Here is a 13946-nt window from a genome sequence, read left to right on the forward strand (position 1 = left end):
CACTACACCCTGCTGTCCCCTCCCGATAAAGGTACTACACTACACCCTGCTGCCCCCTCACGATTAAAGGCACTACACTACACCCTGCTGCCCCCTCCTGATAAAGGTACTACACTACACCCTTGGATTGCCTTGTTTGTCTTTGATACTAACACTGTTCCTTGGAGATGTGCTTGGATTGCCTTGTTTGTCTTTGATACTAACACTGTTCCTTGGTGGGAGATGTTCTTGGGTTACCTTGTCTTTGATACTAACACTGTTCCTTGGCAGGAGATGTGCTTGGATGACCTTGTCTTTGATACTAACACTGTTCCTTGGTGGGAGATGTTCTTGGGTTACCTTGTCTTTGATACTAACACTGTTCCTTGGAGATGTGCTTGGATTGCCTTGTTTGTCTTTGATACTAACACTGTTCCTTGGCGGGAGATGTGCTTGGATGACCTTGTCTTTGATACTAACACTGTTCCTTGGTGGGAGATGTTCTTGGGTTACCTTGTCTTTGATACTAACACTGTTCCTTGGTGGGAGATGTTCTTGGGTTACCTTGTCTTTGATACTAACACTGTTCCTTGGCGGGAGATGTGCTTGGATGACCTTGTCTTTGATACTAACACTGTTCCTTGGCGGGAGATGTGCTTGGATGACCTTGTCTTTGATACTAACACTGTTCCTTGGCGGGAGATGTGCTTGGATGACCTTGTCTTTGATACTAACACTGTTCCTTGGTGGGAGATGTTCTTGGGTTACCTTGTCTTTGATACTAACACTGTTCCTTGGAGATGTGCTTGGATTGCCTTGTTTGTCTTTGATACTAACACTGTTCCTTGGCGGGAGATGTTCTTGGGTTACCTTGTCTTTGATACTAACACTGTTCCTTGGTGGGAGATGTTCTTGGGTTACCTTGTCTTTGATACTAACACTGTTCCTTGGTGGGAGATGTTCTTGGGTTACCTTGTCTTTGATACTAACACTGTTCCTTGGCGGGAGATGTGCTTGGATGACCTTGTCTTTGATACTAACACTGTTCCTTGGCGGGAGATGTGCTTGGATGACCTTGTTTGTCTTTGGTACTAACACTTTGTTTTTCTTCTGCAGGTCCCTCCCCAGGACTTGGAAGTCCACTGGGCAGAACCAGGCACAGCAGTAGCCAGTCGGACCTGACCAGTGCCAATGCCAGCTCATCAGGACTGAGTTTCACAGCCTGCATGTCAGATTTCTCACTGTACGTGTTCCATCCCTACGGAGCCGGGAAACAGACGTCCGCTGCCACTGGCCTTACCCCTGGTTCAGGCCCACTAGGTGGGAAAAAATAACTAAACTCTCACTGAGTGAAGAAAGAAATCAGCCAGCTTATTCTTCTGAATAAAATAAAGTTTAAACTTGAATATGTAGTATTGGTATGATTAGAGTCATTCCACGAGCCAGGATGTATTATAGTCATTTAACCTTTTTACTTGCGCGAATGGGTCCATCTCCTTCTGAGAGAAATGGTTTTGAATCCAAATAGTACTGTTAAAGTTGGCTGATTTGCTATCTTCCTTAACACAGTCTAACTTACTGAATTACCAATTACAAGGATGTTAAATTGAATTACCGGTAGCAATGTGGACAAATTGAGGATAATCAGTATTTTAAGAAAAAAAAAAAAGCTGCTTCACTTGTTATGATGTCATTGAAATGTTTTGATTTTGAAATGCCAGAAAAATGTCTTCCTAAAAATGAATATCATTAAAGCTCTCGTTGCAATAACTTTCCTGCTGCGTGCAGGTACTGTGGATGAGGAGCCCTCCTCTGTCACGGGCCGTAAAGACTCCCTGAGCATCAACCTGGAGTTTGTGAAAGTGAGCCTGTCCCGCATGAGGCGCTCTGGGGGGGCTCTCTTTATTGAGAGCATGGTGCCAGGGAAAGGGGGCAAGATTGAGACCACTTTAATTAACATCTCAGGTTTGTATTTCCTCATCTTCACATCTTCCTGTTTGCTGTCAAATGCAAATGACCAAAATGTTACATTGTTTAAATTTGCTATAAACTATAAGAGATCATTTGTGGCATAGACATACCCTAGAGAAAAAAACAAAACTGAGTTTCTGTAATAGGTAATCTAGATGAAATATGTTCATCGATGAGTTAGATAACTTGAAAAGCTATGCTAGTATATTTATGTATCTATATACAATATTAATAAAAATGTGTTCTATATTTATGCAGCTGTGTGTGACATAGGATCAGCTTCCTTTAAGTATGATATGAGGAGGCTTAGTGAGATCCTGGCATTCCCACGAGCCTGGTACAGGAGGAGCATTGCAAGGCGCCTCTTTCTAGGGGATCAGACTATAAATTTGCCAGGTGAGCAACTATTCTGATTAAGCGTGTCAGGGTGAGGTTTACACAGGCCTTCCTTTTGAGACGCTTTTCAAGGAGAGCACAAAAGCATCTCTTTATCCACTGTAAAAGATTTTACTTGTTGTAAGGTTCGTAGCCCCTTTTAAGCAGACCCAAACAGAAGAATTTGAAGTTCTTAAGCACTTGCATGGAATTTTATTATTTACAGAAATAAAAGAAATGAAAACAAAACCTAACTCCGTTTTGGAGTGCTAACTAAACTTTTCTTCACTTCTCTAACTACAAATCGGACGGCTAAGCCGTTTACTGATTTAAACAAAACAATCTTTAAACACACACAAACAAAAAGGTTTACACACTACCTTTTGGGAAAACCACACAGGTTTCTTCCCAAATAACAGCCTCTCTCTTCACACAGACTGGAGACAGCCCAGAACAAACTCTTTGACTGGTTTAAATACCTGCCTGCTTATTACAGGCAGGAGGCGCCAATTAAACTATAAAACAGGAATCAATTCAATTAACTAAGTAATTACACCTGTGGCCACACACACACATTTCTCTGGCAAGACAGAAATGAACCCTATCCCTGCCAAACCCCAACACAGTTCTTCCAGGCAGAGATCCGCCCTACCTCTCCACACAAAGCAAGAAGATACTTTGGTGTTAATGTAGTTATTTTGTCCTTGTTATTATTTTGGAGATCTGTTGGGACTTTTTGTTTTAAAGGTTTTTTTTTTGTTTGTTTTTTTTTCAATTTTAAACAATTTATAAATTTATTTTCCAATTGACAAAATGGGACGCCTCAAATATAAATGTTGTATTTGGTTAATATAAAAATCACCCAGCCAACAACTGTGTAAAATAGTATTTCACTATTATTAATCTCTTACTACTATGGATGGATGTGCTATTATACTGTCAGAAGCTTTAAGGTTTCATGTTGCTCTGTGTTTATTCTGGGCTGTGAGTGCTCCATTATCACATTAAAAGGAGATGTGACACGTGGAGCGTGGAGGTCTATGGTCTGTATAGTGTAACATTGTATTGTATTGTATTTATTTCTTTGCCTCCAGCTTCAGGGCCAGCAACACCAGATTCTGTTGAAGGGCTCAATCAGCACCTTTCCCCTGAGTCGACCCGTAAAGCATACTGTAGGACATGGGACCAGTCTTCCCAGGCAGCCTCCTTCCAGCACAGGCCACAGTCGCCGAATGTGTTCAGCGACCATGCCCAGAACAGCAGCATGTCCCCAGGGGGGATATCCCACAGCCTCAAGTCTCCTGCTGTAACCCGCTCCAGGAGTGTTTCCGACTCCTCCGCACCAAGAAGAGGTCAGCTATAATTTATTATTATTATTATTATTATTATTATTATTATTATTATTATTATTATTATTATTATTATAATATAACTTGATAACCTGGAAAACCCATTGAGTGTGACGGCTCACTGTCAGTGTTGTCCCGCAAGTTAAAAATCTTTAACACGGTCTCCTACGTGGCTTATAAAATGCCATCATTTTTTTTATTGTCATTTGCATTTATATTGTCAAACAATCCTTTTGACTGGTAGTTTGTAAAGAAAAAAATTCTAGTTTAATAGCTTGTGAAATACGAAGTCTAATTATTCTTACCTAAATAACATCATATGATTTGCCGTAAAAGTACTTGTTTTTAAATTGAAATACATTTGTACTAATTTTATTTTGCAGATATATAGATAATAATAAAATATTAATAATTACTGTATAATAATTATTACGGTACTCTTAGAACCTTCTACTTGGGATGGAGCTTTTACAGTATTTGTGCAGTGTGTGAATTCAGGTGCATCTTCAGGTTATTAAACTGTGTCTAATTTTGACAGATTCCATCACTAAAACATCCATGCCATCCTTTAACAAGGCCAGTAAGATTGCCAGCCAGCAGGGCTCGCCCTGGGAGACGCTGGTCGTGTTTGCTATTAACCTGAAGCAGCTGAATGTACAAATGAACATGAGCAACGTAATGGGGAACAACACGTAAGTCACTTTCCAGGTCCCATTATTATTAAAACGGTGGCGGTATTTAGCTCTGCCGCTACAGATTGTTCAGGAGTCAATGTATTTGTCTGTGTGGGAGTATTATAAACTCGATACCTGGTAACCTTTGCTTTTTTAAGGTATTTTTACAGAAGTTTTTACTATTGTTTTTTGTCATGATTTAGTTGGACTACGAGTGGTTTGAAAAGCCAGGGCCGGCTCTCAGTAGGCAGCAACAGAGACCGGGAGATCAGCATGTCCGTTGGCTTGGGAAGGTCAAAGCTGGACTCCAAAGGAGGTGTTGTGGGGGGCAATATTGATGTTAATACTCTGGAAATGGTTGGTAAGTTGCATTCAAATGAAGGACTAAAGCCTGCTGGGAAATTGTATTGCTAAATGAGCATCTTTTCAATCTTTGTAGTTTTTAAGTTACATATTAAGTGTACTGAATTCCTCGCAGTAGATCATCTCCTCAAGCTCCAGTGTTTCCTTTCAGCGCATATCTCTGAACATCCGAACCAACAGCCCAGCCATAAAATTCAAATCACCCTGGGCTCCACCGAGGCTCGCGTTGACTACATGGGCTCCAGCATCCTGATGGGGATTTTCAGCAATGCGGACCTCCAGCTGCAAGATGAATGGAAAGTCAATCTGTGTAACACCCAGGAGACGAGCTTGTCAGAGAAAAGGTATACATTAGAGTTGGGTACAGCATTCCTCTTGGCTGCCATTCGTCATTTATTATAACTATAATGACTGTATGGGATTTATTATTGAATTTACATTTTTTTTGCAAATTATTATCCATTTAACTCATTATGAATAACTTTTTAAATCTGATGTGACATGGAATTATTTTAATAGTGTACCCATATATAATAAAAATAGACTTAAATATACATTTATGAACCGTTTATAAGTGAATTTAAATGCATTACACCCTCTCTATAACACCATTATAATGAACCTTCGGCTGTAACAAACCTGGCCCCTGGACCCCAAATAAAAAATCAAAAAAGATCATATAAACACACACTGTGAACATCCCGGTCTCTACGCACAGGATGCCACCTCCGCAGTGAAGTCAACTCTTTTGTCTTGATAAAAAGCGTGTGCTGTGTAACTATGCCTCCGAAACGAAAATCATTTCATGCTGCAACAAAGCTGGAAACTATATTGATCATTTGAAAAAAGCAGTAATGCAGGCATTTTTGCTTTTTGTACTGCATTTTAATTCTTTAACGAATAGGATAAAGCAAAGGCAGAATACTACATGCATGAGACGAACAGGTACATGTAATTCTACTTGTATTCACAATATCATCTCATTAACTTACTCCAACAGTTTATCCTTCATTTTGATTGTCCTTTCGATATAACGAACAAAAGGCTTGGACCTCAACAGGTTAGTTATAGCGAGGGTGTAGAAGAGAACCTGGATTTTCTTTTTGCTAAGATCTCATTTGGTTAACTTTCATATTTCAGTGAAATCTTTGTCCATGGGGATCTACAGTGGGATATCTTCCAGGTTATAATATCTAGATCTACTACTCCAGACCTGATTAAGATTGGTATGAAACTTCAAGAGTTCTTCACTCAGCAGTTTGATACGAGCAAGCGGGCTTTGTCAACCTGGGGTCCTGTCCCCTATATGCCTCCCAAAGCTCCAGTCATTAATGTCGGGAAAGGTTCTGATGAACAATGTAAGTATTGCATGATCATGGGACTGTTTTGTTCCTCCAGTCAATCAAGACTACATATTTTGATCCTGATACTTGGAACTTATTTACTGTATGGAGGCTTGGTGGTCTAGTGGTTAGAGAAAGGGGCTTGTAGCCAGGAGGTCCCCGGTTCAATCCCTGCTCAGCCACTGACTCACTGTGTGTGACCCTGAGCAAGTCACATAACCTCCTTGTGCTCTGTCCTTCTGTTAAGACGTAAAACCAAGGTCCTATTGTAAGTGCCTCTGCAGCAGCAGTTGTGATGCATAGTTGACCCCCTAGTCTCTGTAAGTCACTTGGGATAAAAGCGTCTTCTAAATGACTAATAATAATAATAATAACAGATGAATCCCAGCTTAACAGCAACAGACTAAATATTGTGCTTTTCTAATCTTTTTATTATTTATTTTTTAATAAAGGATGATAAACTCCATTAAACATGATATTTTGTTCTTAGTCATGGATGCAGCTCATCACCGCCACTGGCCAGGGGTTTTGAAGGTGATCGCTGGGTGCCACATATCCCTGTTTCAGATGCCTTTGCCAGAAGATGCTGTTCAGTTAGGAGGCTCTATGAGCCTCCATGGGAACCACATGACACTAGCCTGTTTCCATGGGCCTAATTTCAGGTCCAAGTCCTGGGCGCTCTTTCACCTGGAAGAACCCAACATTGCTTTTTGGACTGAGGCCCAGAAGATTTGGGAAGATGGTAGCTATTCTTTAACCCATTTATTACAGAAACAATGAACTTTTTGATTATTTGGATAACTGTTTTAATTGGTTTAACCTTTTCATAAGTCCTAAACGGTAGGCACACTGACTAGACAAAATCTTTATTTAGTTAATTGATATATAAATAGATATATTGTATCATAAGATATTTAGTGGAATGCAACTTCATTCACATGGTCTGTATTTTTATGCAGAACTTGCTTGTTATGACTGGTATCATTCAGTTCTTGTTTTGTGTGTGTTTTTACTGCAGGTTCTAGTGATGATTCAACATACATTGTGCAGACACTAGACTTTCATTTGGGCCACAATACTATGGTCACTAAACCTTGTGGAGCCTTAGAAAGCCCGATGGCTACCATCACCAAAATAACCAGACGCCGTCATGAAAACCCACCACATGGAGTAGCAAGCGTCAAAGAGTGGTTTAACTACGTGACTGCCATGAGAAATGAAGGCAAGACATTTAAGATGCTGATTTTTTTTCTTCTTTTTATTAATATATGGTTATTTACTTTTATTAGTTTATTTGCAAATTGTTGGATATCAAAGCAACCAACAGTAAGCGACCTGTAATGCTTTGTGTCTGTACTTTTATCTCTTTGTCTTTCAGTTCTACTGTTCTGAAGTCCCTATTGTTTGTTGCCACAAAACCTTGTATTTTAAAAGTACAGGAAACTTAATTTTTCAATACATGTTTAGATTTGGGTCACTTAAAGATGACCAGCAAGACCAGATGTTTCCAAATGGTCCTTTGTATACAGTGAGAATAGGGGATATCTGATACTGTGTAGCTCATTGTCATTATTTTATTACATTTAGAGCTAAACCTCCTTCGAAATGTTGATGCAAACAACACAGAGAGTGGGGTAGCAGCCAAAAGCTCCAGCCTGCTGAGTGGATTCCGAGGAGGGTTGAGTTACAACCATGAGACTGAGACAATCTTTGCTCTGCCAAGAATGCAACTGGACTTCAAATCAATCCACGTGCAGGAGCCAGAGGAGCCTGCATTACAGGGTATGATCTTTATTCATTTTCCACGTCGGTGTTTTAGATTCAACCCCCATCCAGTATTACCAGTTACAGCAACAGAGGTTAACGGAGGAGCCAATGAAGTATACATTCACTGTAATAAAAGAAGGTGGTCTGACACAGTCATTTACAAAAAAAATGAGTTTTCATGTTGTACTTTTTATTTAATAATCTAACACAGTTGCAGTAAACATATTGTATTTGCAGATACACTTGCAAAAAATAAATATATATATATATATATATATATATATATATATATATATATATATATATATATATATATATATATATATATATATATATATATATAAATATAAATATATATATATAAATTGTTTCTTTCAGAAACCAACAGCAAGCCAAATGTGGAGTGCAGTGTTGTGACAGAATTTACTGATCACATATGTGTTACTATGGATGCAGAGCTGATCATGTTTCTGCACGATCTGGTGTCCGCCTATCTGAAAGAAAAAGAAAAAGGTAATCGCACATTACTGTATTTAAATTCATAATGAAAAGAGCATGATGTTTTATGTGCCAGGGTATTCTGGTTAAGTAGCAATCCATTTCTATTTTTTCTTCTAACATGTATTTAAGAGCTTTTAGCTTTCCATTTAGGTCGGGATTTTCACCGGTTCACCTCCTGTATTATGAAAGTTTGTTGAAATACTTAAAGCTTCTCACAAGAGATATACTGTGTTAATAATGTTTAAAAAATTCCTTGCATGGTCATTTTGATGTTAAGTAAATCATACATGTGATACTTAAGGGGCTGCAGGAAACTAAAGCATTGTAGCATTGTACTTGAACTTGTCTGCAACATTACCAGTGGGTCTGTGGGGGGCGACAGCACGTCTGAGCTGAGATTTGAAGATTTCCTCTCATGATTTGCTTGTGTTTCTTTCTTCACACCCAGCCCTCTTCCCTCCTCGCTTGTTTGCGACTCGACCGGGTCAGAAAAGTCCCACCACCATTCACGATGAGAACTCTGGTGAGAAAGACAAGGAGGAGACTATTAACTACACCACCGTGGACTGGAGAGAGTTCATATGCAATACATGGCATCTTGAGCCTACACTCAGGTACTTCTCTTGTATTTTTAGCTCTCTCTATCTTTTCTTTAAGCGCTGAGTGTTCTACAAATGACAAATTCAGGTTAAATCAATGTCCCTATTGATTTAACTGCTGCATGCTACTAAAATGAATATTTAGTATTACTCCCTGTGGGACTGACAACAGGGTTGTAGCGGTAGTCTGTGCCTGTGCATGTGTATGTCACACTTACATTTGTTACATATATCTTGAAAACTGTAGTCATTTATGGTGAACCTGCTCAAACCATTCTAGCTTTACAATACTCCATATTCAGTAGATGGCAGTAGAGATCTGCTCGGGCCTACATTTTAAAACCTGATCCGAGCCCGAGACCTTTGAAATATTTGCATACCCGTCCCGACCATCTCCACAAATATATTGCTAACATACGCTATTGAAACCAACTACCTTCAGTGTAGAGTATTCCTGGTTTCCAGTTCAAACGTAAATAAAGAAAAGATCACTCTCAGTTAATCAGATCTCATTTACTTCCTTTCCTAGTAATCCAGCACTGCATGATTTAAAAGCAGGCTTCTTTAGAACTCTGTTACCATAAATAGCCACACAGAAGATGCTCTTGTAAATTTGCATACTCATTTTGGACAAGGCTATATCGTATCAAACGTCTAAATGTAACGTTCAACAACAAATATTACACCATGACTATGGCTTTTAAAACAGCTATAGGACGAATACTTCCGCTGCAGAGATGAATTTCCTGTGTTTTTGCTGTCATATTTCAGTAATATTTTGCAGGATTTGCATTGTACAAAGCCACATGGACGTTTATAAAAGCTGAATACAACGTCTTAATTTTTCCAAACGGTGGATTTAGACGAACCCTTACAGCAACGGAACGCTCCACTGCTACACATTCTCCTGTTAGTTTTTTTTTAATTTATCTTTTACTCCATCAGCCTATATACAGATGAACCAGCTTTATATCATGATTGCCGTGCAGGTATAATTCGTGATATAAAGCGTGTCATGATATAAACCGGTGTCGTAGGAAAAAAGTTGATCACGCAAGCGCAGTAAGGCAAAAGTAGACAGAAGTAAGGCGGGGCTACAGTTTGATTAAAGGGGAGGTTCAGTGCATGGCTTTTTATTTTTATCTGGCCGTTTTATTTACTAGACTGTCTATATTGGTGCGTGTTCGTGCCACTGTCTTTTCGTATGAACTTTAAAATGTGTGGTCGACGGCTCTTTATACGGTAAAATGTTTTAAATCCCTGTCTTTTCATGTTTCTATAACATTGTTGTCAATCTGATGTAGTTTATGCATGATCGCGGTGATTTATTTATATATTAAATGATTTTTACACGTCAATGTTGTCAAACTTTAATCAAAATTAAAATGTTTCAGTATTATAATCTGATGACATGCTGCATCCATCATATTAGTATGACAAGGTCGTATTTTTACATATTAATATTAGTATAGCTGTAACTTTACTACAGTTTAGACGTGGCAAAACGTAGGCATACCACTGCCAGTTAAAAAAAAAAAAGGGTTGTGGTTTTTAAATTGGAATAGGGTGAAGAAAATGATCCGCAAATAGCCAGACGAAAGTTTTTTTTAGAAAGGAATTGTGTCGTGTTCTCAGGTTGGGAATTTTAAAAAAATCTCTCATGTTGTTTGCACACAATACATTAATATAAATGCCATATTCTTTGAAAACGTGACAATTGTATTCCTTGCAGTAATATACAGTATTACTAAGGGATAAGATTTGTGAGGAAGAGATCATACAGTATATATGTGTATATCTACATGATTTTAAATCGTGATAAATCACTTTAGTTAAATATACTATATCTCTTTCTCCTTTATATGTCTTACATGGTTGTGCACTACAGGAATTTACCATTTTTAAAATCATGCTGATATACAGTAGCCTATATTATACTGTATGATCTCTGTTTCTTGCAATAGCTATCTTGGTTGGTATTGAACTACAGGTATTTACCACGGTTTAGCAAAGACGTTAACTCTTTAGTTTGTAACTAATTAATATACAGTTTCTTCCCAGACTTGTAATTGAAATGCATGCACTATGATAACCAGTCTCCTGTTAGTTTTCTGTCCTAATTATACAAAGTACTGTATGTAAAAATAAATGAAAGAACAAATATAAAATAATAATACTGTATAAGCAACGTTTATCAAGTACATCGTGTGATTGATGTGCACCGTGGCCTAGTTAGTAATCGCAGCATGGAGCTTAATTTTTTCCATGATTGAAACTCATGCTTTAACTTTTGGACAATCGCTCGCATACCTGCTGTCCATAGTGTAGTGCTTCCCAAAACAAAAACACCTCCAGAAATGCATACAATCATACAATTCATTTTAAATTACTTATTTGCTGCTAATATATATTACAGCGATATTCACATTCCCTTATCTAGCGTAATACTGTCGAATATATCCGATCTACATTAATGTAAATTATACGTACAAAAGTCATTTTAAATTATGCGTTTTTGCAGCATACTGCCGAATAAATCTGATCTACTAATTGATATAGTTTATACTTACAATGTTAATTTTAAATTATTTATTGTTCATTAATATATCCGATCTACTTATTTCCTGGCTCGATCTACATATTTCCTAGCCTAGGCTCATTTACATTAGAAACAATTGAACCCTTTAAATTCTAGAGCTTGATCAACTTTTTTCCTGATCTACTTATTTCCTGGGACACCGGGTTTCGTGTTTGCCTATGACAGCACATTACGAGTGTGAGAAAAAAAGAAAGAAACCTAACGGTGAATTAAAGAGCAGTGTTTTAATACTGTACATGTAGTCGTTCTTTACATTTAAACAAATGCATGTAGTTTACTACAGGACAAATACGTTTTGTATTAACTGGAGTGAAACAGTTTGTGTTATCTATAAAAGGCATGAATTGTTGACTGATGAGCGCTATCAATAGGCATTGCACTTGTGTTTTTTTTTTATGTGCATTTCTGTAAGACTGTTAATTTGGTGATGTTGGTGTTTTGTAACCGAACTGTATCCCGTTAAGACCGCCCACGCAGCATTTGACAGGCTGCAAAAAATATCAGTTTATCAGCCAAGATGATAACTGGTTGTTAGTTGCATTGGAAATTTAATTATATCCTGTGATTACTTAATAAAGCCTGGTCACGCAGCATTTGACAGGCTACACAGAATGTGACAATAAGCTGCTTGTGAAATGATATTAAGAGAGGTCATTTCTCAAAGAACCTATGGTGTATGGCGATTTTTGAAAAACCGTGATAATAAACAGGGTATGATCTTAACATGTGGTGGTATAAAACGGGTTCATCTGTTTTGTATTTTTTCTCTCACGTGCATGCTGGAAGTCCTTCCCACTAAAGCAGCGTTTCACTCATGCAAGATATTTTTAGACAGGCAAAAAAGGAAGCAGGAAGTGAGTTTTAGGAAGCACTTACACACAGAGAAAGAAATAAATACTGACTTAAAAATAAACTCAAAAATCCACTCGCTGATAACACACTGACCCGAGCCGACACTTATTGTCGGGTCCAGTCGGGCTTGGGTCGGGTAGCAAGGGTCTAGTTAGCGGTACATAATACACTGTCTGTAATAAATAAGCAAGCTGGTACAAAAACATGTAATTGGTGCACATTTAGATACTGTGCACCAACTGACGTGTGTTTTCATTAGCTCTGCATGGCAGAGTCATACTGATCGTCCAAAACTTTGGGAATGTACGGGTCACTTGCACAAGGAAACTAACAGTAAACAAGACTGCCACACATAATAAAGCTGCTTCAGATTTAGCTCCTGGTGATCGACTTGATCGTGGAAGAATGCCTGTAATGTGTTCCTCGTATCACTGGCAAGGTTCTGTGTTTTATTTAGATTAATCTCTTGGACTGGAAGAAAGATCGACCCAGTTGGAGTCGACTACATTCTCCAGAAGCTGGGATTCCATCATGCCAGGACCACGATTCCAAAGTGGCTTCAGCGAGGAGTCATGGATCCATTAGATAAGGTTCTCTCAGTCCTGATCAAAAAGCTGGGCACCGCACTTCAAGATGAAAAGGAAAAGAAAGGCAGAGACAAGGAGGAGCATTAACATGTCTACTGATTTTTACCTTCAGATCTTTGACACTATGAATTAAAAAAGTATTATCTTGCAATGTGAAACACTACGTAACAAGAGAAGCGGTACATATAAAAAAACAAAACAAAACAAAACTGGATATTTCTCTGCTACCCTTACTTTTACGTTGACACTATTATTCCTGTGTAAATGTACGAGTGTCCGTGTAGCTGTTTACTGTGGTGCATGCTGCCACTGTGTATTCATTTTTAAGTATTGCACATTTATTGTGGTACTTTGTATATTTTGAAAAAAACAAAATGTAGGTTTAAATTGTTTCATTTCTGCTTAGCATTCCGTTTTTAAATGATGATGTGCAATAGGCTTAATGTATATAAAATACTACTGACTCTTCAATGTGAATTTAATAAATGTATTGATTTCTTAACATAATAAATCTTGCCGTTTACATTTGTTTTTTGTGTTTTACAACTAAGAAACGAAAGGGGGGGGGATTTGAATTGTTTTTGCTTTTGCTAAATGTTGTTTATTTTTCTAAAGGGCATTATAATGCAACAGTACACTGTAATGTGACATGGAACACCACAGAGGTTGTCATGTGGGTCGAAATGAGGAACACTTTTAGCAGCGCACTTTATTATCCAAGTGGAAGTGCCCAAACTCAATGCAGAGGCAAACTTACCAATGAAGCACTGCCTCATATAGCAATGGTGTCTTCATCTTAGGCAAACGAGAAACAAAATCAAGACGTGGACACTAGAATTGTTTGTTTAAATAAACAGATCAGGAACAGGCAAACGCTGACACAGTAAAGGAAATGCGCTTCAGTTAGCAGAGCGGCACCAACAGCAGCAAACTTGACCTGTTCTGTCTTCTTTGAAAGAACTTTGGATTGATTATTGTTACAATATA

At 38.2% G+C, this 13946-nt stretch overlaps 1 protein-coding gene across 8 annotated transcripts in view; it reads left to right on the plus strand.

The window, feature by feature from the left end:
* The window catches only part of LOC117409428 (bridge-like lipid transfer protein family member 1), a 127418-nt gene extending 113936 nt beyond the window's left edge, over window positions 1-13482 (plus strand). For all 8 annotated transcript variants that reach the window (XM_059006497.1, XM_059006501.1, XM_059006502.1 and 5 more), the window contains 14 exons: window positions 1096-1299; window positions 1768-1944; window positions 2209-2346; window positions 3420-3677; window positions 4213-4366; window positions 4552-4709; window positions 4863-5055; window positions 5852-6069; window positions 6545-6796; window positions 7073-7276; window positions 7642-7836; window positions 8200-8334; window positions 8771-8936; window positions 12830-13482. In XM_059006497.1, coding sequence (XP_058862480.1) covers window positions 1096-1299; window positions 1768-1944; window positions 2209-2346; window positions 3420-3677; window positions 4213-4366; window positions 4552-4709; window positions 4863-5055; window positions 5852-6069; window positions 6545-6796; window positions 7073-7276; window positions 7642-7836; window positions 8200-8334; window positions 8771-8936; window positions 12830-13046 — 2669 coding nt within the window. In that variant the 3' untranslated portion in view covers window positions 13047-13482. The remainder of the gene's footprint in view (window positions 1-1095; window positions 1300-1767; window positions 1945-2208; window positions 2347-3419; window positions 3678-4212; window positions 4367-4551; window positions 4710-4862; window positions 5056-5851; window positions 6070-6544; window positions 6797-7072; window positions 7277-7641; window positions 7837-8199; window positions 8335-8770; window positions 8937-12829) is intronic.
* Window positions 13483-13946: the final 464 nt, after the last annotated feature.

This window comes from Acipenser ruthenus, chromosome 2, assembly GCF_902713425.1.
Source record: "Acipenser ruthenus chromosome 2, fAciRut3.2 maternal haplotype, whole genome shotgun sequence".
NCBI lineage: Eukaryota > Metazoa > Chordata > Actinopteri > Acipenseriformes > Acipenseridae > Acipenser > Acipenser ruthenus.